The following is a 23,249-nucleotide window of genomic DNA, read 5'->3' as shown; positions in this document are numbered from 1 at the left end:
GTGAAATGGCTGGCAAACCCCTCCCTCCTCTCCCCACCCCTGGGAGGAGTCTTCCTAGTCTTCAAACTCCACAACACCCAGCCCTATGGCTAGTGTTTGTAGTCCCAGCTACAAGGGTGGGAAAGGGAGGACAGAGATTAAGGATGCGGAAAATTAAGGGAGGCTCTGTCTCAAAAACAAAACTAAAGCTGGGCACTAGTGGCTCACACCAGTATCCTAGCTACTCAGGAGAATGAGGTCTGAATATCACAGTTCAAAGCCAGCCCAGACACGAGTCAGTGAGACTATTTTTTTTTTTTTTGTCAGCTCTGGAGCTTGAAATCTGGGCTTGGGCACTGTCCCTCAGCTCTTCAGCTAAAGGTAGCACTCTACCATTTGAGCCACAGCACCACTTCTGGTTTTCTGGTGGTTAATTGGAGATATGAGTCTCACAGACTTTGCTGCCCAGGCTGGCTTTGAACCCAAGATCCTCAGATCTCAGCCTCCTGAATAGAATTACAGGTGCAAGCCACCTGTAATCTTATCTCCAATTAACCACCAGAAAACTGTAAGTGGTACTCTGGTTCAAAGTGATAGAGTGCTGCCTTGCGTGCCCAGGCCCTGAGTTCAAGCCCCATAACTGACCAAAAAAAAAAAAAAGCCAAAAAGTTGGGGAGTAGCAGAGCACTTGCCTAATAAACATGAGAAGGCCCAATGGTACAAACCTTAGTATTAAAAAAAAAGAAAATGCCAGGCGCTGGTGGCTCATGCCTGTAATCCTAGCTACTCAGGAGGCTGAGATCTGAGGATCGCGGTTCAAAGCCAGCCTGGGCAGGAGAGACTGTGAGACTCCTATCTCCAATAAACCACCAGAAAACCGGAAGTGGCGCTGTAGCTAGCCTTGAGCTGAAGAGCTGAGGGACAGCGCCCAGGTCCAGAGTTCAAGCCCCACGACCGACCAAAAAAAAAAAATTAAAAAAAAATTAAAAATTAAAAAAAAAGAAAAGCCAGGACTGGGAAGGTGGCTCAGTGATAGAGTGCTTGCCTTGCATGCATGAGGCCCTGGGTTCGATTCCTCAGCACCACATAAGCAAAAAGAAAAAAGCTGGAAATGGCGCTGTGCCTCAAGTGGTAGAGTGCTAGCCTTGAGCTGAAGAGCTGAGGGACAGCGCTCAGGCCCAGAGTTCAGGCCTCAGGACCGGACCCAAAAAAAAGAAAGAAAGAAAGAAAGAAAAGCTAGAGGCTAGTGGCTCAAGCTTATAATTCGAGCTAGCTATTCAGGAAGTTGAGATATGAGGATTGTGATTCAAAGCCAGCTCAGGCAAGGAAAATTCTCATCTCCAACAAACAACCAAAAACAAAAAAGTTCATGGGGCTGGGAAGGTGGCTCAGTGGTGGTAGAGTGCTTGCCTTGCATGCATGAGGCCCTGGGTTCGATTCCGCAGCACCACATAAGCAGAAAAAACCAGAAGTGGCACTGTGGCTCAAGTGGTAGAGTGCTAGCCTTGAGCTGAAGAACTGAGGGACAGCTCCCAGGCCCCATGACCGGCCAAAAAAGAAAAAAGAAATGCAACTATCAAGAAAATGTTGGGCCCTGCTCACTTTTCCAGTCAATTCTAGCATAAGCCCAGAGATAGAGTTCGCTGTTAACTTCTTTCAAGTCTAAATGGATGCTTGTTACAAGTACACATTGCTACAATAATTTTCAAGAGAAATGCAGCCAGGACAGATAAGTCATAGCTCACAAACCTGTAAACAGCATTTGAATTGTGCACTGTGCCTAACAGAGCATTCTGCTTATGATATCCTGTGTAGGTTTTTACCCAGCATGCCCAAGGCCTTTGGTCGCTCACCCAGTACTGCACAGACCCCATGAAATTGGCTTACTTTACAGGTGAAAAGTATTTCTAACTTTGCTAAATATGTGGAACCCTACCTCATGAAGCCCAATGCAAATGGAGAGACAAAGGGTGAACAAATGTAGCAGCGATACTCACTAGACGCTGTGTTGAAAATGAACTATACAAATTGTGAGTGGAAATGGGAGAGCAAGGAAAGGGGTGATATTGTCTAAAAAGAAATGTACTTTTGGGCTGGAAATGTGGCTTAGTGGTAGAGTGCTTGCCTAGCACACACAAAAAAACCCTGGATTCAATTCCTCAGTACCACATAACAGAAAAAGCAGAGGTGATACTGTAGCTCAAGTGGTACTGCTAGTCTTGAGCAAAAGCAGCTCAGGGACAGTACCCAGACCAAGTGCAATTCCAGGAATGGCAGAAAAAAAAAAAAACAAAAAAACAACTTGCCAATGGCTGATGACATCTGTAATCCTAGCTACTCAAGAGGCTGAGATCTGAGGATTATGGTTCAAAGCCAGCCCTGTCAGTAGTCTGTGAGACTGTACTATCCAATTAACTACCACTAGGTGGACCTGAGTGCAACTCACAAAAAGAAAGTACATTTTTTTTCCCCCTTGCTGGTCCTGGGGCTTGAACTCAGCCTAGGTCTTATCCCTGAGATCTTGCCTAAGGCTAGTGTTGAACCACTTTTTTTTTTTTTGGTGGGTTGTGGGGCTGGAACACTGGGCTTGGGCGCTGTCCCTGCGCTCTTCAGCTCAAGGCAAGCGCTCTACCGCTTGAGCCATAGCACCACTTCCGGTTTTCTAGTGGTTTGTTGGAGATGAGACTCACGGACTTTCCTGCCCCGGCTGGCTTTGAACTGTGGTCCGCAGATCTCAGCCTCCTGAGTGGTTAGGATTACAGGCGTGAGCCACCAGCGCCCGGCTTGTTGTACCACTTTTGAGGCCACAGTGCCACCTCCAGTTCTGTGGTGGTGAAGTAACAGTCCGTAGACCCCCCAGACCACCAGGGAGCTGTCGCTGATGTAAATGTACAAGAATCATTTATTACAGCTCAAGCTGGACTCACAGTCCTTACCTGACACAGCAGGTCAGAAATTGTGAGCCCCGATCTCTTGTTCAGCAGGGATCTTATTGTATGTGAAGCAGGGGGAAGGATCATTACATTGGTTATGTGATTGGTAGGTGGTTTGAGGGTGAATCTTGTCTTAAGCTCATTGGTTGGGGTATGATCACTTCCAGTAAGGGCAGGGACTTTCTAGCTTAGCGGCTACAGGGTAGACTAAATCATACATAGCAAGCATATCATAGGATCATAGGTTGGGGTAAGTTGGGGTAGGGTGGTAATCACAGGAAGGTGCTATTACTGAATTATTTCCTGCCTAAATTGCTTCCTGACAGGCTTTGGAGGTAACTGGTCAGGGTGATCTGTGATTTCTGTACAGATCAGGATCTTAGTTATTTTTTGGCGGGGGGGAGGGGTCCAGTCGTGGGGCCTGAACTCTGGGCCTGGGCGCTGTCCCTCAGCTCTTCAGCTCAAGGCTAGCACTCTACCACTTGAGCCACAGCACCACTTCTGGCTTTTTTTCTTTTTGCTTATGTGGTGCTAAGGAATCGAACCCAGGGCCTGATGCATGCAAGGTAAGCACTCTACCACTGGGCCACCTTCCCAGCTCTAATCTTAGTTATTTTTACTGTTACATTTTCTTGGAACATGAACTGACACTCATTTTCCAGTAACAGATAACAGATATTTGCCTTAAGAGTTTCTGAACTCACTGCCAACTTATTTTAGCCTCTCATCTCCCTCTTTCTCTGGTAACTAAGGGGCCAATCATGGTTCCTCTGTATGGTCCTCTGAATTTACAGTTTGATATTGGGATCTTAGGACCAATAGTTGGACAGTGTTGATTCTCTTTTACGAAGGACACCAGTCTGTTGAGTATACGAGGTCCAATGGTTGCCATCACGAGTCACACAAGTACGGGGCCTAATAGGGTGGAGACCAGTGTTGTGAAGCAAGGGGAAGAGTTAAACCATGATTCAAATCACCCTTGAGATGCTTCTCATTCCCGCTTTCTTTTAGCTAGCCCTTCCCTGACCTTAGCCATTGATTCTTTGACTACTCTGGAGTGATTAACATAAAAGTACTCTGGAGTGATTAACATAAAAGTAACATTCTTCACCCAAAGCAAAACAGAGTCCTTCTTGCTGTAGGAACAAAAGACCTAGTCCCCTTCTGTTCTGTAAAACTACTTCCAGAGGGAGGATAGAGAGTCCTGGAGGTGGGTAATGGAGTTTTCAATTCTTTCTAGGTCTGTCTATGGCACTCCATAAATTTTCATAATGCTTGTTCTGTTACACCAGGGATGACATTCCTGTTCCTGCTCCTGACAAACCCAGACCCAGAAAAATGGTCAGAGTTATAGCTGTGTCTATTTCCCTCTTTTGTCTCCTATCACTAGATTCCAGACATTGGGAGACTTCCCCATCGGTGTGATAAACCAGTCTGGTTACCAATTGGAAGAGAATACAGAAGTCCTGGGTCTGACTTAACACTTTTCCATGGATACAGGGAGTTAGGCCAGTGATGCAGGCCCACCATCCGTCTATAGGGGGTAAAATATATTTGTCAGTGTTGACCTGCATAGTTTGGTTACATAGCTTCCCACATTGGAGTGGTACTTTTCCCATGTATAATCCTTTGCCTGTCACAAATTGTAGGGTAAGCCTGCCGGTTCCTTTCTGCTGCCAACAGCATTGCTCTGGGGATGTTGCTTCATAGTATTCCTGTTACAGCTATGCCCTCATAGAAAGGTGGATTAACGTCATAGCAGAGCCAACATGATTCAGTGACTTCTGGCCTGGAGTTGTTAAGGACTAAGTACGAGCTACTCAAGAGGTTCCACAAGGGGTCTACACTTGGTGGTAAAATAGGGGATGCTCTAAGGGGGACTGTCCTGGTTTGATTGGCGGTAAGGGGGGCTTGAGTTGGTCTACCCTTTGGCCTGATTCCAGGATGGGTCAACACCAAGTTAGGTCCTACCACAGTGGGTGGGAGTTGTTGGACTGACAGATGGTAAACAAAGCCCCCAGATCCCCCCCCCCATACTTTGTCATAGACTCACTCCCCAATTAAGGCCTCCTAGCCACCTCGTATCCTTCCGTCTCTGTTCAGTGAACCGTAAGACTACTGGGTTACACTTTCCTTTACCTCTGGCATATTTATCCCCCGCTGGTGGTGGGAAGGGAGAGTTTCTGCTGGTGGGAGGGGCCCAGCATTGCTTTCGAGTCAGTGATCAAGTCTGGCGCACTCTCTAGTGCCCACTATAATTGTACAGTGGACACGCATGACCAGGAGACAAAAGAGTAGCTGTCTGCCCCCCCCCCACGTCTGCCCTCCCCCCCACCCCGCATTGTTCACATCTCTCTCTGCCAGACTTGTGTCCGGGACAGACATAGAAATAATGCTTGTAAAAATATGCATCGTGCCAAATTTGCATGAGCATGGCCAGATCAAAGGTGAGGTCGGGGAACCAGGTGTTCAGAGGGGCTATCCTAGATACGGAGGTGAGAACCTAGAGACGGAGGTGAAGTGGATCCAGGTGGCAACTCCATCGACCTTGAGCACAGTGGGCATTGTCAGCACTACAACGTAAAGTCCCTTCCAACGGAGGCTTCAGGTTTCCCTGTCTGTCGATGACACTTCACGTAGACCCAGTCTCCCAGTTGGAAGGGGTGAAGCTCTAGCGGAGGTCCAGTCTCATAGAGGGCCTTTAGTTTTGGCCAGATCTCCTGGTGGACCTGCTGCAGGGCTTTGAGGGAGGATAAAAGTTCATCATCATCATACTCAGTCAACAAGTGCAATTGCAGGTTAGGGATAATAGGAGGGGGAATTCCAAACATAATTTCCAAGGGGGTCAACCCTATTTTATAGGGGGAGTTTCGTACCCTATAAAGGGCGTAAGGAAGGAGACACCCAGTCCCCGCCAGTCTCGATAGTCAATTTAGTTAGGGTCTCTTTTAGTGTTCTATTCATCCTTTCTACCTGTCCTGAGCTTTGGGGTCTATATGTGCAATATAATTTCCAATTAGCCCCAAATATAGACACTAAACCTCGTATTACCTTAGACACAAATGTGGGTCCATTATCTAAGCCTATCATTGTGGGGAGATCATACCTGGGTAAGATGTCTTCCAACAGCTTCTTTGTTACAACTTGTACTGTTTCGTGTTTGGTGGGGAAGGCTTCCACCCATCCTGAAAAAAGTATCTATGAAGACTAGTAGGTATTTATTTATACCCATATTTGCCAGGTTTTACCTCAGTGAAGTCTAGTTCTGTTGGAGCCTGCCGGCATCGAAAGGGAATCCTGAATTAGGGGGCGAGGATGGAAAAATAAAGACATAAGACAAAGGATGGGGTCGGGAGGTTTGTAGTTCAAGACTGTAGCACCATTTATTTTCAACTTTTTCTAATATATATTATTAGAAGAGGTAACATAAGGTTATAATAGTGCAGAAAAACAAGGAAAATTTTAGTAAAAACAGAGTGTAGTAAAACAAGACAAGGTCAACTGGTAGAAAGTAAAACAAACTCTGTAGACATAGCAAAGCAATCCCGGGCACCTGGTGTTTTTTAAGAAAACCAGCTCCTTGTACGTGCCTTCAAGTGAGCACAGGGGTCAAGATGACCTTAGAGCTTTACTGTCGGCTCCCAACATACTTCCCAATATGCTCCAGGTTTGTCTCCTCTTATTCTTGTCCCAGGATTGGCCGCACTCCAGACCGTGTTGTTCAGCTGGCAGGCCTTGCATTCAGTGACAATTTGTTGAATCTTTTCATTGGCACGCCTGATTCGAATTTCAGCATGTCTCAGTAAATTTTGCATTTTCCTGATGCCCATGTGTGTGGATCGGTGCATCCTATGCAAGACTCGGTCTCCCATCTTTTCGGGGAGGATTGCTCTATTCTTTGAATCTTGCCACCATCCTCCTAGGCACTGAGTCATGGGCAGTCCCTTAATCCATTCTAGTTCCTCCTGAGTGTAGCCAGGGTTTTCAGGGAGGCTTTATGGTTCAAGGTCAGGTAGTGTAGTTACTAATACCTGGTCTGTTTGGAGGGCTACCTCACAGGCTGTCTTGTCTGCGAAGTTGTTTCCTCGAGACACTGAGTCCTTTGGCTTTTGGTGCCCTGGACAATGCACTATGGCCAGTTCCTTTGGCAACCATAAGGCTGTTATTAGGGCAAGGATTTCCTTGTTGTTTTCAATAGTCTTTCCTTTAGCTGTCAATAGTCCCCCTTTCTCTGTAGATGGCCCCATGCACGTGAGCCATGGCAAAAGCATAGCAGCTCTCAGTATAAACAGTTTCTTGCCTTTCCCCACAGTCAATGCCTTAGTTAGGGCCACCAGCTCAGCCCGTTGTGCTGAGGTTCCGGCTGGGAGTGGCTCGGCTCAAACGACTTCAGTCTCCCCTGTATACCTCTGTCCCTTTTTGATGAAGCTGCTTCTATCGGTGTAACACATAAGTTCTGCAGTCAGCAGAGGTTAGGCTTTCAGATCAGCTCGAATTCCATGCACTTGAGACAAGATCTCACTACAGTCGTGAAGAAGAGTGTCTAAGTCAGGATCCGGTAGCAAGGTGGTGGGGTTCAGAGCAGCTGATGTCTGAAATGTAACTCTGGGAGTGTTTAGTAACAGGCTCTGATAGTGGGTGAGCCGTGCATTACTAAGCCAGTGGTCAGGTGGCTGTTTGAGTATACCCTCAATGGTGTGAGAGGTAGTGATGTATAGCTCTTGTCCCAAGGTTAGTTTATCAGCATCCTTGACCAACAGGACAGTGGCAGCTATTACCCGCAGGCAATGTGGCTACCCAGCAGCAACAGGGTCCAGTTTCTTGGAAAGATAGGCTACTGGTCTCTGCTAGGGGCCTACGTACTGAGTGAGCACTTCCTTGGCTATACCCTTGTGGTCGATCACGTATAAGTGGAAAAGTTTGGTCACATCAGACAACCCCAGGGCTGGAGCTAACAAAAGGGCCTGCTTAATTTGTTTGAAGGACTTTTCCATGTCATCAGTCCAGAGCCACTGTTGTTCTTTCGTGGCTGCATAGAGAGGCCTTGCTAGCTCAGCGAACCCAGGAATCCATAGCCTGCAACAGCCCACCGACCCCAGAAACTCTCGTACTTAACTAAGGGTCTGGAGCCTGGGGATTTTGAGTATGGTGTCCTTTCTAGCTTGAGTTAGTCACCTCTGTCCTTCTCTCAACAGGTACCCCAGGTAGTTTACCTCCGATTTGCAGATCTGAGTTTTGCTCGGTACCTGTGGTCTCCCAGTACCTGGAGCAAGGCCTTAGTCCCTTTCAAACATTCCTCCTGGCTCTCTTCTGCTACTAGTAGATCACTGACATACTGTAAAAGTGTTAGACTGGGGTGACTGGAGCGGAACTCACCTAAGTCTTCATGGAGGGCTTCATAAAAGATGGTAGGCGAGTTCTTAAATCCTTGTGGCAACCGTGTCCATGTGAACTGGACGTTAATTCCACCCACTCAAAGGCAACAGATTCCGGCTTTTTGGGGCCAAGGGCAAGCTGAAGAAAGCATCTTTTAAATTCAGGACTGTATACCATTGGCGCTCAGGAGGTAAAGAGCTGAGGAGGGTGTACGGGTTTGGGACCATTGGATATATGTCCATAGTCCGCTTATTTACCTCTCTCAGGTCCTGAACTGGCCTGTAGTCATTTGATTGTGGCTTGCGGACCGGTAACAATGGGGTGTTTCAGGCTGATTGGCAAGGCTGTAACACACCCAATTCCCGTAGACACCAGATATGGGGGGTAATTTCCATTCTGGCCTCTAAAGGCAAGGGGTATTGTCTAACCCTAGCTGGATGGGCTCCTGGTTTTTTTTGTTTTTTTGGGGGGGTCTGGTCGTGGGGCCTGAACTCTGGGCCTGGGCGCTGTCCCTCAGCTCTTCAGCTCAAGGCTAGCGCTCAACCACTTGAGCCCCAGTGCCACTTCCGGCTTTTTTCTTTTTGCTTATGTGGTGCTGAGGAATCGAACCCAGGGCCTCATGCATGCAAGGCAAGCACTCTACCACATGCATGCAAGGCAAGCACTCTACCACTGAGCCACCTTCCCAGCCCCTGGGCTCCACTTTTTAACTCTACATACACGGCTGGTCTGTGCCTGGCTAGTCCCATTCCTCCAGTTTCCGCTCAGGCCTCAGGGAAAGCCTGTAGCCAATAGTCTATGTCGCCATCTGGTGGTGGCGGGTGCTGGTGCAGACGATACTCATCTTCCAGACTAAGGGTGAGGACCTGGAGGGGGCAGCCCGGTTGATCCAGAACTGAAGTCCAGTCCAGCTGGAAGTGAATTTGAGCTCCAATTTTGGAGCGCAAGTCTGGCCCCAATAGGGGGTCGGGGCCCTCTGGGCTGACCATGGACGAGTGGGATCCGCGGCCCATGCCTAGGTTCACTGTGCTTCGGGTAGTCCATGAGTATTGGTTCGTCCCGGTAGCGCCCTGTACCCAGGAAGTTTTTTCCGGATAGCTGGCCCCAGGGCTCGAGTAGAACGGATTGTTGAGCCTCGGTATCCACTAAGAAATCTATTGGGATCCCCTCCCCTCTGAGAGTTACCCTGAGCTCGGGGAGGGGGACCGAACCCTGTCCCCCATAGTCGCTGAGTTCCGCCCCAGTGACTAACACTCGGCGGGGACTGTGATCAGACCCATGAGTCTTGCGCCTTGATTTCCTAGGGCAGTTCCAGTGTCCTATTTCTCCGCAGTAAACACACTGGTCTCTTCCGTTCTCCATAGTGCTCTCCGCGATGGCCAGCATCTTCATCCCTTCATCCCTTGCCAGATCTCACAATGGGCGTCGCCGGCCGCCTGTAGTTCGGGCTGTGGCTGGCGTTTGTTGCGCTCTCTCTGCTGCCCTGGCCCTTCTTTCTGGTGAACTTTTCTCCTTCCATCTGGGTCCTTTGTGTAGCTTTCTCTATGTTCTTAGGCGTCTCAGGATCCATGGAGGTGTACGGCCGAGCAGCCTCCATGAATCTTTCTAAAAAGGCTGCGGGACTTTCCTCACTGCCCTGTAGTACATCTCCTATTTCGGCCAAATTCGTGTGGGCTTGTGAGCTGCTGCCCTGAGACTTCGCCATTAGTCTGGCGATAGACCCGGAGCCTCACCTTACCTTCGGGTGTGTTGTGGTCCCGGTCAGGGCTGGGATGCGTGATCAATAAGAACAGGGTGGGTGGTAGGCTGCCCGTCAACCCCCGGAGCGAATCTCCGAGCCTCGGTCTATAGTGAAGAGAGCCTGGAGCAGCTGCTGGCAATCGCCCCAGGTGGGCTGGTGAGGGAACAGAACAGTCTAGGAGATGAATCACATCTTTCAGGTTGTCAGAAAACTGGGCATATTGGGCCCTCCCATTGTATAAATCACTCGTGGCAAAAGGCCAATAATAAAGGACTCGGTTCCCCGTTGCGTCAGGGGGTCCCACGGGGCGCAGGGCGGGCACCGTGGAAGTGGGATCTGCGGGCCCCTGGGCACTGGCGGGAACCGCCCCGGGCATCCTCCCACTTGTCCCAGCCACGGCTCCCTCAGCGGCTGCTCCCTCAGCCACCTGCTGTCCAGGTGCCCCCCCCTCTCCCGCGGGCGGGGGGCCGCTGAGCGGCAGCTTGGCTTGGAGGTGTCGGAACTGATTTGGGGGCGGGGAGGACAACTCAGGGAAGACGAACTCTTCCTCGGTGCCGCCCTGCAAGATGGGATAGAGAGGCGCCGGAAGTTTGGTTTCCGTTTGCGTTTGGCGGGCTGGCTCTGGACCGGGAGACTCTTTGCCGGCCCCTGGCGTGGTAGAGGCTGCAGTAAAAAGGCTTTTATCCAAGGGGGAGGGTTTTCTACAAGGTCCTGCCAAACCAGAACGGATGGGATCTGGCCAGGGCGGCCGTCGCATTCTGGGGAGAAAACCACATTGGCAACTCTCTGGACGGTGTGAAGATCCAAGGTTCCTTCCGCGACGCACGTTGCTCTCTTTTTCACTTCCTTGATGTTTCCCGCGATCATGGAGAGGGGCGTTGGTGGGAGTGGTACAAGGCTGCCCCATTCTGTTCCTTACACTAAGATACAATATCACCGAAAAACACAGAAACAAGACAGACACACAAAAAGAGGAAACGAGAAATCCCTCCTGTCCACCGGAGGCAGATCTGAAACGGGACGCGGGCTCCGGCCAGCCGCGGGCGGGACTCCGAGCGGGGAGCCCGCGCTCCTGCCCCTCCACAGCCAGGGGCTCGCGCCTCTCCACAATCAGGAGCTTTATGCTCCTCCAGAAGGGCCTGGAAGACCCCAGGACCCACAGTCGGCTGGCAACCTAGGTGCGTCAGCCTATTCAGAGTGACAGATTTCCGGCTCCAGAAACGGAACAGTAACACAACACACAGACAAACACGACACACCGATCAGTGTCCAACACTCGGGTGAGGGGGATCCCGGACGAGCTCCCAGCTGAAACACCAGGCCAGGCCGTACACTCTCCCCAAAGACCACCAGGGAGCCAGGAGCCGTCGCTGATGTACATGCGAGAGTCGAGTCGCTTATTACAGCTCGAGCTGGACTCACAAGCCTTCCCTAACACAGCAGGTCGGAGATGGAAGAGCTCTCGTTCAGCAGGGTTTTCACTGTGTACGAAGCAAGGGGAAGATCACTTACAACATTGGTTGTGATTGGTCGGCGGTTCGCGGGTGAATCTTGTCTTAAGCTCATCGGTTGGGCGGTTGGGGTATGGACATCTCCAGTAAAGGCAGGGACTTTCTAGCTTAGCGGCTATAGGATAGGTTAAATCATACATAGCAAGCTTATCAATAGGTTGGGGTAAGGGGGGATGCTGAGGGTTCTATTCCCGAATTATTTCCTGTCCTAAAATGCTTCCTGACAGGGCTGGGAGGTAACCCATCATGGCGGTCTGATATTATTTTTACTGTTACATTTTTTCTTCTTGTCAGTCGTGATATGCTTGGACTCGCGACCCCCGAAATCCACCAGAGACCAAGAGCAATGTAAGCGACAAAGGAGTCTTCAGCACACTTGGTCACTGGTGAAGCTAAGGGGCCCCAGCATAGAATCAGCAGTTTTTATAGTATTGAAGGAGCAACTTTAAGGTATTTTTACATGAGAAATTGCATGATTGGTTGACATTTAAAGCAAGCTAAGCTGGGCAAACAGGATTGGTTAACACTGTTATTGATGAGAAATGTCTGACTACTGGGTCACAGTGTCCTGCATGGCTACCCAGTGTCTGATAAATGTGGAGGAAATCCCTGTTTTTTTCAAGGATTGTTTATGTCCCTATTTGCCTGAGAATTGTTTCTCTTTGTCATTCCTGGGTCTGGCTCATGGTCAATTCCATGATTCATACCTCACAAGATGGTTACTGGCTTAAAGATGGAATCACTCAGGCATCAGGCTCTTCAGTGGGGCTTGAACTCAGGGCTTGGGCCTTATCCCTCAGCGATTCAGCTCAAAGTGAGTGCTCTACCACTTGAGCCACAGCACCACTTCCGATTTTCTAGTGCTTTATTGTAGATGTCTCACAGACTTTCCTGCCTGGGCTGGCTTTGAACCATGATCCTCCTGAGTAGCTCGGATTATAGGCGTGAGCCACCGGTGCCTGGTTTTAATAATTTTGACTTTTTTCCCCCCTGCTTATGTGGTGCTAAGGAATCAAACCCAGGGCCTCATGCATGCAAGGCAAGCATTCTACCACTGAGCCACCTTCCCTATTACTGTTAGGTAACATTTTCTTGGAACATGAACAGACATTCATTTCCCAACAACAGAGAATAGATGTTTTCCTTAAGTTTCTGAAATCACTGCCAACTTATTTTGGCCTCTCAGTGGTTAATGGAGATGACACTGGCTTTGAACCACAATCCTTAGATCTATGATTACAGGTGACAGTGCGCTGGAGCCTGCCCCCCCCCCAAATGTACTCTGGGATCAGCCTTCATCATCTGCCTCCTACCCTATGAATTACTTAATGCCAGGAACTGGTGGCTCAAGCCTATAATCCTGTCAACTCGGGAAGCTGAGATTTAAGGACCATGGTTCAAAGGTAGATCAGGCTAGAAAGCTCAGGCTAAGAGATAGGGTGCATGAAGCCCTGGGTTTGATTCTTCAGTACCACACAAACAGAAAAAGCCAGAAGTGGTGCTGTGGCTCAAGTAGTAGAGTGCTAGCCTTGAGCAAAAGCTCAAGGACAGTGCTCAGACCCTGATTTCAAGTCCTGGTCCTGACACACATGGAGAAGATCCCCAGGGTGGCTCCATACTAACAAGACCATCACAAGAGATTCCTGGTATATAACCTGAAAAGGCCAGATGCTGAACAATTCTGCACAGGGTAGAACTACTATATCTAGAAAGGTTTGGAGTAGCCCTTTTATGCAATAGTTCAGTTTCTCACAAGGGCAGCCCTATCATTAAAGTTGTGTCAGGAAAAGGACAGAAGTATTCTAAGGCTCACAAAAGCAGGTTTTCCAAAGCTTCTCACTTCCCACAGTGTCCTCTTTTCCTTTCCCATTGGATCATACAAAGAATAGACAGACAAGAAAATTTTTCCCCCTATTTTTAATGATGGAAACAAAAAACATCTAAAACCGAAGCTTCTGGAAGAACCACTTGTTCTTGCCGGTCTTATATCTAGAAGGCAAAAAAAAAAAGATACCAATTAAAAACGGAACAGTAGGGGCTGGGAAGGTGGCTCAGTGGTAGAGCGCTTGCCTTGCATGCCTGAGGCCCTGGGTTTGATTCCTCAGCACCATATAAGCAAAAAGAAAAAAACCAGAAGTGGCGCTGTGGTTCAAGTGGTAAGCGCTAGCCTTGAGCTGAAGAGCTGAAGGACAGTGCCCAGGCCCAGAGTTCAGGCCCCACGACCTGACCCCCCCCAAAAGAACAGTAACACAAATTGAAATCTTTTCATGAGAGAATGGTAAAAATGAACCCCAACTTATACAACAAAGCCTACTTACCTCTCCTCAAACTTGACCTTGGCCTCCCGTCGGGCCTTGCGTTTAAGAGCTGGGTCTCTGAAGACATCCTTGTTAACCACAGTTTTGTCCAAGGGGATATCCACAGAGTACCTGGGAAGAGGTAGGATTAGACAGGACTTTACACAGCCAAGTCTTCCTGCCACACTTGGGCAGACAGTCTTAATTCTATAGGAGCTCACACCAAAAGCAGAGCTGATTCTTTGGAAATCCTAATGACTTAAAATACTGGCCCTAAGCTGGGGACTGGTGGCTCATGCCTGTAATCCTAGCTACTCAGGAGACTGAGATCTGAGGATGGCAGGTCAAAGCCAGCCCAGGCAAGAAAAGATGTGAAACTTGCTCTTCAGCTCAAGGCTAGCGCTTTACCACTTGAGCCACAGCGCCACTTCCGGCTTTTTTCTTTTTGCTTATGTGGTGCTGAGGAATCGAACCCAGGGCCTCATGCATGCAAGGCAAGGGCTCTACCACTGAGCCACCTTCCCAGCCCCAGGATGTGAAACTCCAAAAAACCACCATCAAAAAAACCGCAAGTGGTGCTGTGGCTCTATGGTAGGGTACTATCCTTGAGCTGAAGTGTTCAGGGACAGCATTCAGGCCCAGAGTTCAAACCCCATGACCGACCAAAACAACAACAACAAAAAACCCTGTACAGTTAAAGTACTGAATACTGTGAAAAGACCAGAGAGTTCAAGTGCGCCACAGTTTAAGTTGGAAGGGATATGTACCTCTCACTTTTTGTGTGTGCATGCTGTCCTGGGGCTTGCTTGGTCTTTGGGCCTGGGAGTTATCCCTGAGCTGCTTCTACTCAAGGATAGTGCTCTACTACTTGTGGCTTTTTTGGCACTTAACTGAATTTAAGAGTTGTAGGGACTTTCTGGCTCAGGAAGTCTTGTATTTGCTAATCAGCTGCTTAGCCTGAGCCCTTTTACCCCACTGATTGTTTGGGTATGCACGTGGGCTACAACTTTTGTATTTTTCCATTGTAGCTGGGATGATAAGCATACATCACACCTAGCTACTTCCATTGAGACTAAGTTCTCAAACTTGTCTGCCCAGGCTAGCCTCAAACTGCAATCCTCCAGATCACAGACTCCTATACAGTCTTCTATAAAGAGGACAAGCACAAGTCACCGTGGTCCAGCTAAGTATGGGGTTTGAACAAAGGGGCTGACACTTCTTAGGCAAGTGCTCTACCATTTGAACCACACCCTGAGCTCTTCTGCTTTATGTTTTTCCAGGTTCCTTAGTCTTTGTTCAGTGTTTGCCCTAGCTCTTGGTTGGCTTGCCTCAATTCAAGATCCTCTCCATTATTTGCCTCTAGAGTAGGTGGGATTACAGATATATAAATCACAACACCTGACTCATTCATCATTTTTGAAAGTTAAACGGCAGACCAGTCTTCATGCCTTTTTACTATGAAAGAGAAATGTAACAAGTTTTACCCAAAACTCAATTTCTGTTTCTGATAGTAGAACAATTAGAAGGTTTTCTCCTAATGAGGAAGAAACAAAAAGAATCAGCCAGGTGCTGGAGGCTCATGTCTGTAATCCTAGCTACTCAGGAGGCTGAGATCTGAAGACCATGGTTCACAGCCAGCTCAGTCTATAAAACTCATCTCCAATTAACCACGAGAAAAGCAAAAGTAGCACTGTGGCTCAAAGGGTAGAGTGCTAGCCTTAAGCAAAAGAGCTCAGGGAGAATGCCCAGGTCCTGCCTTCAAGCTCCACTTAGTGGGGGGAAAATTATTGAAATGCTCACCTTGTGGGCATAAGGTGATTGTAGTTATAAACCTTCACAAAGGACTTGATCTTTGACCTCTTGGCAATCTTCTTCTTGCCCATGTTAGCTGTCACTTTTCGGGGATAGCGATCAATTCCTGCCACCAAAGCATGGCTGTAGGGACGATCTGAAGTGCCATCATCAATGTTCTAAGAGAACAAGAATTAGTTGTTTTTAACTGGACTTATCTGGACTCTGTGCAAGCCATGTACATAAATGACAATTCCACTCCCAGGTCTCCAAGATATTGTAAAGAGGAAAAGCAACATGAGGATATGCTAGATCCCCAAAAGTTAACAGGCCAGGGTTTATTTCCACCAGAAGGAACCCAGGCCTTCTAGATGTTACAGATTTATACTAAGTATAGGTGCAATTCTGTGTACCTGCTGAGCTTTTGGTATACATCAACCACGAGTTGCCTTCCAAAACCGTAGACAGGAAGTAAATAGCAAAGGGCTAAAATATGCTCACTGATCATTCTGAATAAAAGCAATTTCTGCTGGTTTAACAGACTGTCAGCGGCAGCACCAGTTTTAAGTAAACCACTAAACTCCTCTAAATAAATAGGAAGTAAATCTATAGTTACTGCAGGAAGCACGAACGAACTGTAAGGCGTTCAACAAATGCTGGCCACTATTACAGTTCCATGTCTGCCAGTCCTGCCCGCCCGGCCGCTGCAGTGGAGGCCTACAAGGCTGGTATACCTTCACGATGACGGCTTTACGTCCGGAGTAGCGTCCGGCCAGGACCAGCACCACTTTCCCGGGTTTCATGAACTTGCCCATTTCTGCAAAATACAAGGGAAAAAGGCGGCTCAGGAATCCCTACCGCCAAAGGCTCCGGCCCGCCAAGTGTAGGTTTAGAGCCGGAACTGCAGCCTGCTCTCTGCCGTCCTGGCCCAAGCCGCTCGCAGGCTACGCTCACAGAACGGGATGCCAAGAAGCCACCAGTGACCTGGAGACTAAACACACCGGGCACCTTAAACCCAGGCCGCGGATGGCGACGGATTGGAAATCCCTCGACTCCCCTTCACTCACCGACAGCACCCAGCAGCCCTACAGCAAAAAGGAAGACAGGGTACTTCCGCTAACCTTTCACCTTGCGGAGGAGTGACCTCACTTCCTGTCCCGCCCCTCGGGCTCACAGCCCTGCTTACGTTGTAGTTCGGGGCTGTGTGGCGTGGCGGAGGGTAAAAGCTCGCGATAGGAAGGTAAATGAGCCTGGCAGTTCATTTATTTGAATCAAACTTTATTAGCAGCTTTGGTAGTGGAGAGTGTTTGCCAAGCTTGAAGGGATAGCGCATGCGTACTTGCGCTTTCGGCTCGTGGGCCTTTTTATTGTTGTTCCCTCCTCTGACGCTGTGAAGGGGAAACCAGTCTAAAATATTACTTATTTTTGTCCTGGAAGACGCAGGGAACCGAAGTAAGACCTTTAGCGGTGCCTACTGTGTGTATGTGTACTGCGTACGTGTGTGTGCACACGCATTGTTAGACAAAAATGGGGTTGAGACGAAGATCAAGAAAGGGTACTTAGGGGCTGGGAAGGTGGCTCAGTGGTAGGGTGCTTGCCTTGCATGCATAAGGCCCTGGGTTCGATTCCTCTGCACCACATAAATAGAAAAACCCTGGAGTGGCGTTGTGGCTCAAGTGGTAGAGTGCTAGCCTTGAGCTGAAGAGCTGAGGGGCAGTACCCAGGCCTAGAGCTCGAACCCCATGACTGACCAAAACAAAAACAAAAACATCATATCCATTAAAAAAAAAAAAAAAAAAAAGGGGGGGAGCCGGGCGCTGGTGGCTCACGCCTGTAATCCTAGCTACTCAGGAGGCTGAGATCTGAGGATCGCGGTTCAAAGCCAGCCCGGGCAGGAGAGACCGTGAGACTCCTATCTCCAATAAACCACCAGAAAACCGGAAGTGGCGCTGTAGCTCAAGTGGTAGAACGCTCGCCTTGAGCTGAAGAGCTGAGGGACAGGGCCCAGGCCCAGAGTTCAAGCCCCACGGCCGACAAAAAAAAAAAAAAAAAAAAAAGGGGGGGGTACTTCCAACAACATTCAGTCTGGTGTCGAAGTCACTGGAATAAGTATGTAGGCAGAGGAGAGTGATAGCAGCTGCTTTAACTGGAGTAAGTATGTAGGCAGAGGAGAGTAAGAGCAGCTGCTTTAACTCGTGTGGAACCAGGTTCGTTTAGTCTATTTACATATACAGGACTGATTTGACCCTCACACCACCACCTGAAGAAACTTGTTTATAGAGTTTAATACCTCCAAAGCAAGTAGTAGAACTGGGTCTTGGATTCAAGCAGTCCAACTCCTGAGCATCTTCATATTGAGTACTTATTTTGTTAGGCAAGATGCTAGGCACTTTAGGTAATTCAACAGCCTGTTAAATTTGAACAACACCGCACTTTGGGTACTTTCCTTCCATTTAAACACGAGTAAATTGAGCTGGGAAGGTGATTCAGTGGTAGAGCGCTTGCCTTGCATGCATGAGGCCCTGGGTTCTATTCCTCAGCACCACATAAGCAGAAAAAAAAAAAAGCCGGAAGTGGTGCTATGGCTCAAGTGGTAGATTGCTAACCTAGAGCTGAAGAGCTAAGGGACAGAGCCCAGGCCCAGAGTTCAGGCCCCACAACTGGACCCCCCAAAAAATTTAAACAGGAGTAAACTGTAATTCAGAGAGAATCACTTACCTGAGTGAGGGTGATCCTAAACAATTAGTGTCACCTCAGATATCTTCCAAGTTCAAGAGAAACGATTTCATTGTTTTTAACTTATCTGGTAGTACTGGGCTTTGCTTATCTTGACACTGGAGAACAGTAAGATTCATTTTGGACAGGGCTTCATTAGTTCCTTTAGGTTTCCCAGGTATGGTATCCCCTGAATCCCATACCCCAATGGTTTATCACTCTATACAATATATTTATTCTATATCCAAATATAATAAACGTCCCTTTTTGGTCAGGGCCTGGTGCTTGCTCAGCTCGCTTGTTGAGCTGTTGCTTTATTACTTGAAACATGCCTCTAGCTTGGCTTTTTTTTTTTTTTTGTCAGTTGTGGGGCTTGAACTGAACATCTAAAGTAACTCCATTTTAAGATTCACCCCACCAGCCTGTAGCTGTGCTGTCCTCAGATTAACCCCTAAAGAGAAAAACAGTTCTTGGAAAACTGCAAGTTGCTACCAACCCTTGCCCACCCTTAAGAAACAGAGTAACCACCCAAGTGTTCCATCAAAAAAAGGGAAGTGCAGTCAGGGTGAACTCAAACCTCAGCACTATGCAATTTTTAACCAATCACGTAACTGCTTGTGTGGAAACTCCCTGAACTTGTGAACTTGTTTGTTCAATACTATAAAAGCTATGCTGATTTTGTGCTCAGGGCCTCTTAGTGTCACCAGTTACTGAGTGTGCAGAGGACCAAGCTTGAGCTTGCAATAAACGACTCTGCTGTTTGCATTGATCATGGTCTCTGGTGGTCTATGAGGGGGCATCTGAAACTGGGTACTTCAGATCTCTGGACCTGGGCACTGTCCTTCAGCTCTTCAGCTCAAGTCTAGCACTCTACCACTTGAGCCACAGTCCCACTAATGGCTTTTTCTGTTTATGTGGTGCTGAGGAATCAAACCCAGGGACTCATGCATGCGAAGCAAGCACTTTACCACTAAGCCACCTTCCCAGCTCCTAGCTTGGCTTTTTAATGGTTATTTTGTAGATAAGAGTCTTGCTGATTATTTTTCTCAGACTGGCTTGAACCTTGATCCTCTAGGTTTTAGCAACTTCCTGAATAGCTAGGATTCCAAGTATGAGCCATTGGTACCAGATTCCCTTTGGATTTTTTTTTTGGGGGGGGGGTCTGTTCGTGGGGCCTGAACTCTGGGCCTGAGCGCTGTCCCTCAGCTCTTCAGCTCAAGGCTAGCACTCTACCACTTGAGCCACAGTGTCACTTCCGGCTTTTTTCTTTTTGCTTATGTGGTGCTGAGGAATCGAACCCAGGGTCTCAGGCATGCAAGGCAAGTGCTCTACCACTGAGCCACTTCCCAGCCCCCCCTTTGGATTTTTAAAACTATGTTTTTAAATGGCCTTGAACTGAAAACCCTCATCTTGACTTCCAGAGTGTTAGAATTACAGCCCTGCATGGCTGAAGTTAAAAGATTTGCCTGGGCACCAGTGGCTCATGCCTGTAATCCTAGCTACTCAGGAGGCTGAGATCTGAGGATTGTGGTTCAAACCAAGCATGGACAGGAAAGTGAGACTTTTTTTTGTTGTTGTTGGTCATGGGGCCTGGGCACTGTCCTTCAGCTCTTCAGTTCAAGGTGAGCGTTCTACCACTTGAGCTACAGTACCACTTCTGGTTTTTTGGTGGTTTATTGGAGATAGGAGTCTCATGGTCTTTCTTTCCCCGGGCTGGCTTTGAACTGTGATCCTCAGATCTCAGCCTCCTGAGTAGCTAGGATTACAGGCATAAGCCACTGGTACCAGGCATCAGTGAGACTACTCTTATCTCCAATAAACCATCAGAAAACCGGAAGTGGTCCTGTGGCTCAAGTGGTAGAGCACTCACAGGGACAGTGCCCAAGCCCAGAGTTCAAGCCCCAAAAAAGATTTTTGGAGTTGGGCATCAATGGCTCATGCCTGTAATCCTAGCTACTCAGGAGGCTGAGATCTGATCATCATGGTTCTTGGCCAGCCCAGGGAGAAAGTCCATGAGGCTCTTACCTCCAATAAACTAGTCAGAAAAAAAAAAATGCTGGAAGTGCCTCTGGGGCTCAAGTTGTAGAGAACTAGCCTTGAGCACAGGCTCAGGGACAATGCCCTGGCCCAGAGTTCAAGCCCCAGGATTGTGAAAAAAAAAAATTGGGGGGAGAGAGGAGAAGCTTGAGGTGACACTTGGTAATGCCTAAGTCAAAGTTCACTGATTTCACTGCAGCATCATTGGGTCCCAAAATGCACTCAGCACATGACCTCACTATTGGGCTCATAGACTTGGTCACGACCCACTAACTGTGGGGTCCTTATACCGGCCTGGCACTCAGGCTGCTTGTCTTTTCCAACTTGGCCTGGTGGCTGCAACTTCCCCTACATCTATTATCATTACTTTCATGATATATATGTGTAGCCTTAAGAACACAGAAGGCAGCTTGGGTATTGGTGGCTCACGCCTATAATCCTAGCTACTCAGGAGGCTGAGATCTGAGGATCACCTTTCAAAGCCAGCCTAGGCAGGAAAAGTCCAGGAGACTCTTATCTCCAATAAGCCACTCAGAAAACCATAAGTGGTACTGTGGGTCAAGTGGTAGAGCCCTTCCCTTGAGCTGAAGAGCTGAGGGACAGTGCCCAGGCCCAGGTTCAAGCCCCATGACCACAAAAAACAAGTCTAGGTTGAGAATGACCATGACTTTTACCCTGTGCATGCTTTTATTGAAGTATAAGCAGCTGGGAGAGTTAAATGCCTCTGAGACCAGTCTATGAGGCAGTCACTCACTCTCCTACAGGTGAAGGAGGTTTACTAAAAGTCCATTTGACCTCTAGGCCTGGATTTACTAGCATGGATAGGTAAGTTAAATATCTGTTGTTTTAAGAACTATTCTTTCATTTTAAGCTGGAATTAATCCTTATGGATCTTCAGATCTCAACCTCCTGAGGACCTAGGAGATAGACACTCACAACATGGCCAAGGCTGGCCTTAAACTCATTCTGCTAAGCTTTTTTTTTTTTTGGGGGGGGGTGGGGTCCGGTCGTGGGGCCTGAAGTCTGGGCCTGGGCACTGTCCCTCAGCTCTTCAGCTCAAGGCTAGTGCTCTACCACTTGAGACACAGCTCCACTTCCGGCTTTTTTTTTCTGCTTATGTGGTGCTGAGGAATCAAACCCAGGGCCTTGAGCATGCAAGGCAAGCGCTCTACCACTGAGCCACCTTCCCAGCCCTCTGCTAAGCTTTCTATGTGTGCACTAGCACCTGGCTTCTATGTGTTTTTGTTTTGTTTTTTGATCGTGGGGCTTGAACTCTGGGTCTGGGTGCTATCCCTCAGCTCTTCAGCTCTAGGCGAGGGCTCTACCACTTCAGCCACAGTACCACTTACAACCGTAAGTGGTGAGTTTTTTTGGGGTGGTTTTTTGGAGATAAGAGTCTCCTGGACTTTTCCGGCCTGGTCTGGCTTTGAAAGGCGATCCTCAGATCTCAGCCTCCTGAGTAGCTAAGATTACAAACGTGAGCCACCAATGCCCGGCTTTTTTTTTCTGCCAGGCCTAGGGCTTGAACTCAGAGCCTGGGCACTATTCCTCAGCTGCTTTTGCTCAAGGCTAGTACTCTGCCATTTGAGCCACAGTTCCACTTTCAGCTTTTTCTGTTATATGGTATTGAGGAATCAAACTCAGGGCGTCATACATGCAAGGCAAGCACTACCACTAAGCCACATTTCCAGCCCATCCTAGTCTATTTATTTATTTTTATTTTTTGTCGTGGGGCCTGAACTCTGGGCCTTGGTGCTGTCCCTCAGCTCTTCAGCTCAAGGCTAGCACTCCAATACAGCCACTGCTTATGTGGCGCTGAGGAATCGAACCCAGGGCCTCATGCATATGAGGCAAGCACTCTACCACTGAGCCAGCTTCCCAGCCATCCTAGTCTATTTAAAGTGTATTCCTTTCCTAAAAATTTTCCTAGTTTCCTATAAATAAATGCCTTAGTAGGCTTTATTTCAGAAAAATCCTTTTGTTGTTGCTGTTGCCAGTCCTGGGGCTTGACCTCAGGGCCTGGATGCTGCCTCTTATTTTGCTCAAGGCTAGCACTCTATCACTGGAGCTACAACTCCACTTCCACCTTTTGGTAAAGATAAGCTTCAGTCTTTGCTGCTTGGGTAAACATTGAGCCCTTATCCCTCAGATCTCAGTTTCTGGAATAGCTAGGATTATAGGCAAGAGTCACCCGCCTCAGAAAAACCTTTGTGTACAAGACTTCCAACTCCTAGGAATTGAAGAATTTTCATAAGACATGTACTTGATTTGCCTTTGTCTAAACTATAGTCATCTCAACCTTTTAGAATAGGGTTCCTAGTTTGAGGAGATTAAAGTAAATATGGTAGTTCTCACTGTAGAGCTTCCATTTATATTGGCAATTTAAATAAAGGCCACAAAAGTGTAAGTTATGAGCCAGGTGCTAGTGGCTTACACCAATAATCCTAGCTACTCAGGAGGCTGAGATCTGAGGGCCACAGTTTGAAGCTAACCTTGGCAGGAAAGTCCATGAGACTCTTCAATTAACTACCCAAAAGATGCAAGTGGAGCTGTGGCTCAAGTGGTAGCCTTGAGGGAAAAAAAAAAAGGTAGGGAAATCACCCAGGCCCTGACTTCAAACACCAGAACCAGCACACACACACATACACATACAAAAATGTGTAACTTACAAGTATAGGTTCCCAAAGTGAGACTTATACCAACTATTCTCGGGATGTCTATGCAACTGTCTCTGAAATCACATCTTTAATATATGGCCATAACACCCTGACCATGCCCAGTGCAGTCAGAATACTCATCTTTAGGTTTCAGGAAGCACTTAGTATAGCAATGCCTGTCTGCTTGACTCCCTGCAGCCTAGTTTAGTGTG

General features: G+C 48.1%; 1 protein-coding gene across 4 annotated transcripts; it reads right to left on the bottom strand.

Moving 5' to 3' along the window:
* Nucleotides 1-13,439: 13,439 nt before the first annotated feature.
* Rpl27 (ribosomal protein L27) lies at nt 13,440-16,789 on the bottom strand. Of its 4 annotated transcripts, none has more exons than XM_070027776.1 (5): nt 16,696-16,789; nt 16,363-16,445; nt 15,638-15,807; nt 13,859-13,969; nt 13,440-13,529 (listed from the first exon to the last, which is right to left on the bottom strand). In XM_070027776.1, exons 2-5 carry the CDS (start codon nt 16,441-16,443, stop codon nt 13,481-13,483), a joined length of 411 nt encoding a protein of 136 aa, XP_069883877.1. In that variant the 5' UTR covers nt 16,444-16,445; nt 16,696-16,789; the 3' UTR covers nt 13,440-13,480. The 4 variants fall into 4 exon arrangements, with proteins under 4 accessions (XP_069883877.1, XP_069883878.1, XP_069883879.1 ...); XM_070027777.1 differs by lacking the exon at nt 16,696-16,789 and adding an exon at nt 16,637-16,658; XM_070027778.1 differs by lacking the exon at nt 16,696-16,789 and adding an exon at nt 16,630-16,650.
* Nucleotides 16,790-23,249: the final 6,460 nt, after the last annotated feature.

The sequence above is a fragment of the Dipodomys merriami genome, unplaced genomic scaffold (assembly GCF_024711535.1).
Source record: "Dipodomys merriami isolate MVZ:Mamm:240054 unplaced genomic scaffold, mDipMer1.0.p SCAF_19, whole genome shotgun sequence".
NCBI classification, from domain to species: Eukaryota; Metazoa; Chordata; class Mammalia; order Rodentia; family Heteromyidae; genus Dipodomys; species Dipodomys merriami.
This window is presented reverse-complemented; position numbering and strand designations above follow the sequence as displayed.

Excerpts from the sequence above, each read along its gene's own strand:
- Rpl27 (XM_070027776.1), bottom strand. The coding sequence starts at position 16,443 with ATGGGCAAGTTCATGAAACCCGGGAAAGTGGTGCTGGTCCTGGCCGGA. Across the intron at positions 13,970-15,637 it reads AATCACCTTATGCCCACAAG|GTACTCTGTGGATATCCCCT; the intron begins GTGAGCATTTCA and ends ACCTCTTCCCAG. Across the intron at positions 13,530-13,858 it reads AAGGTCAAGTTTGAGGAGAG|ATATAAGACCGGCAAGAACA; the intron begins GTAAGTAGGCTT and ends TTTGCCTTCTAG.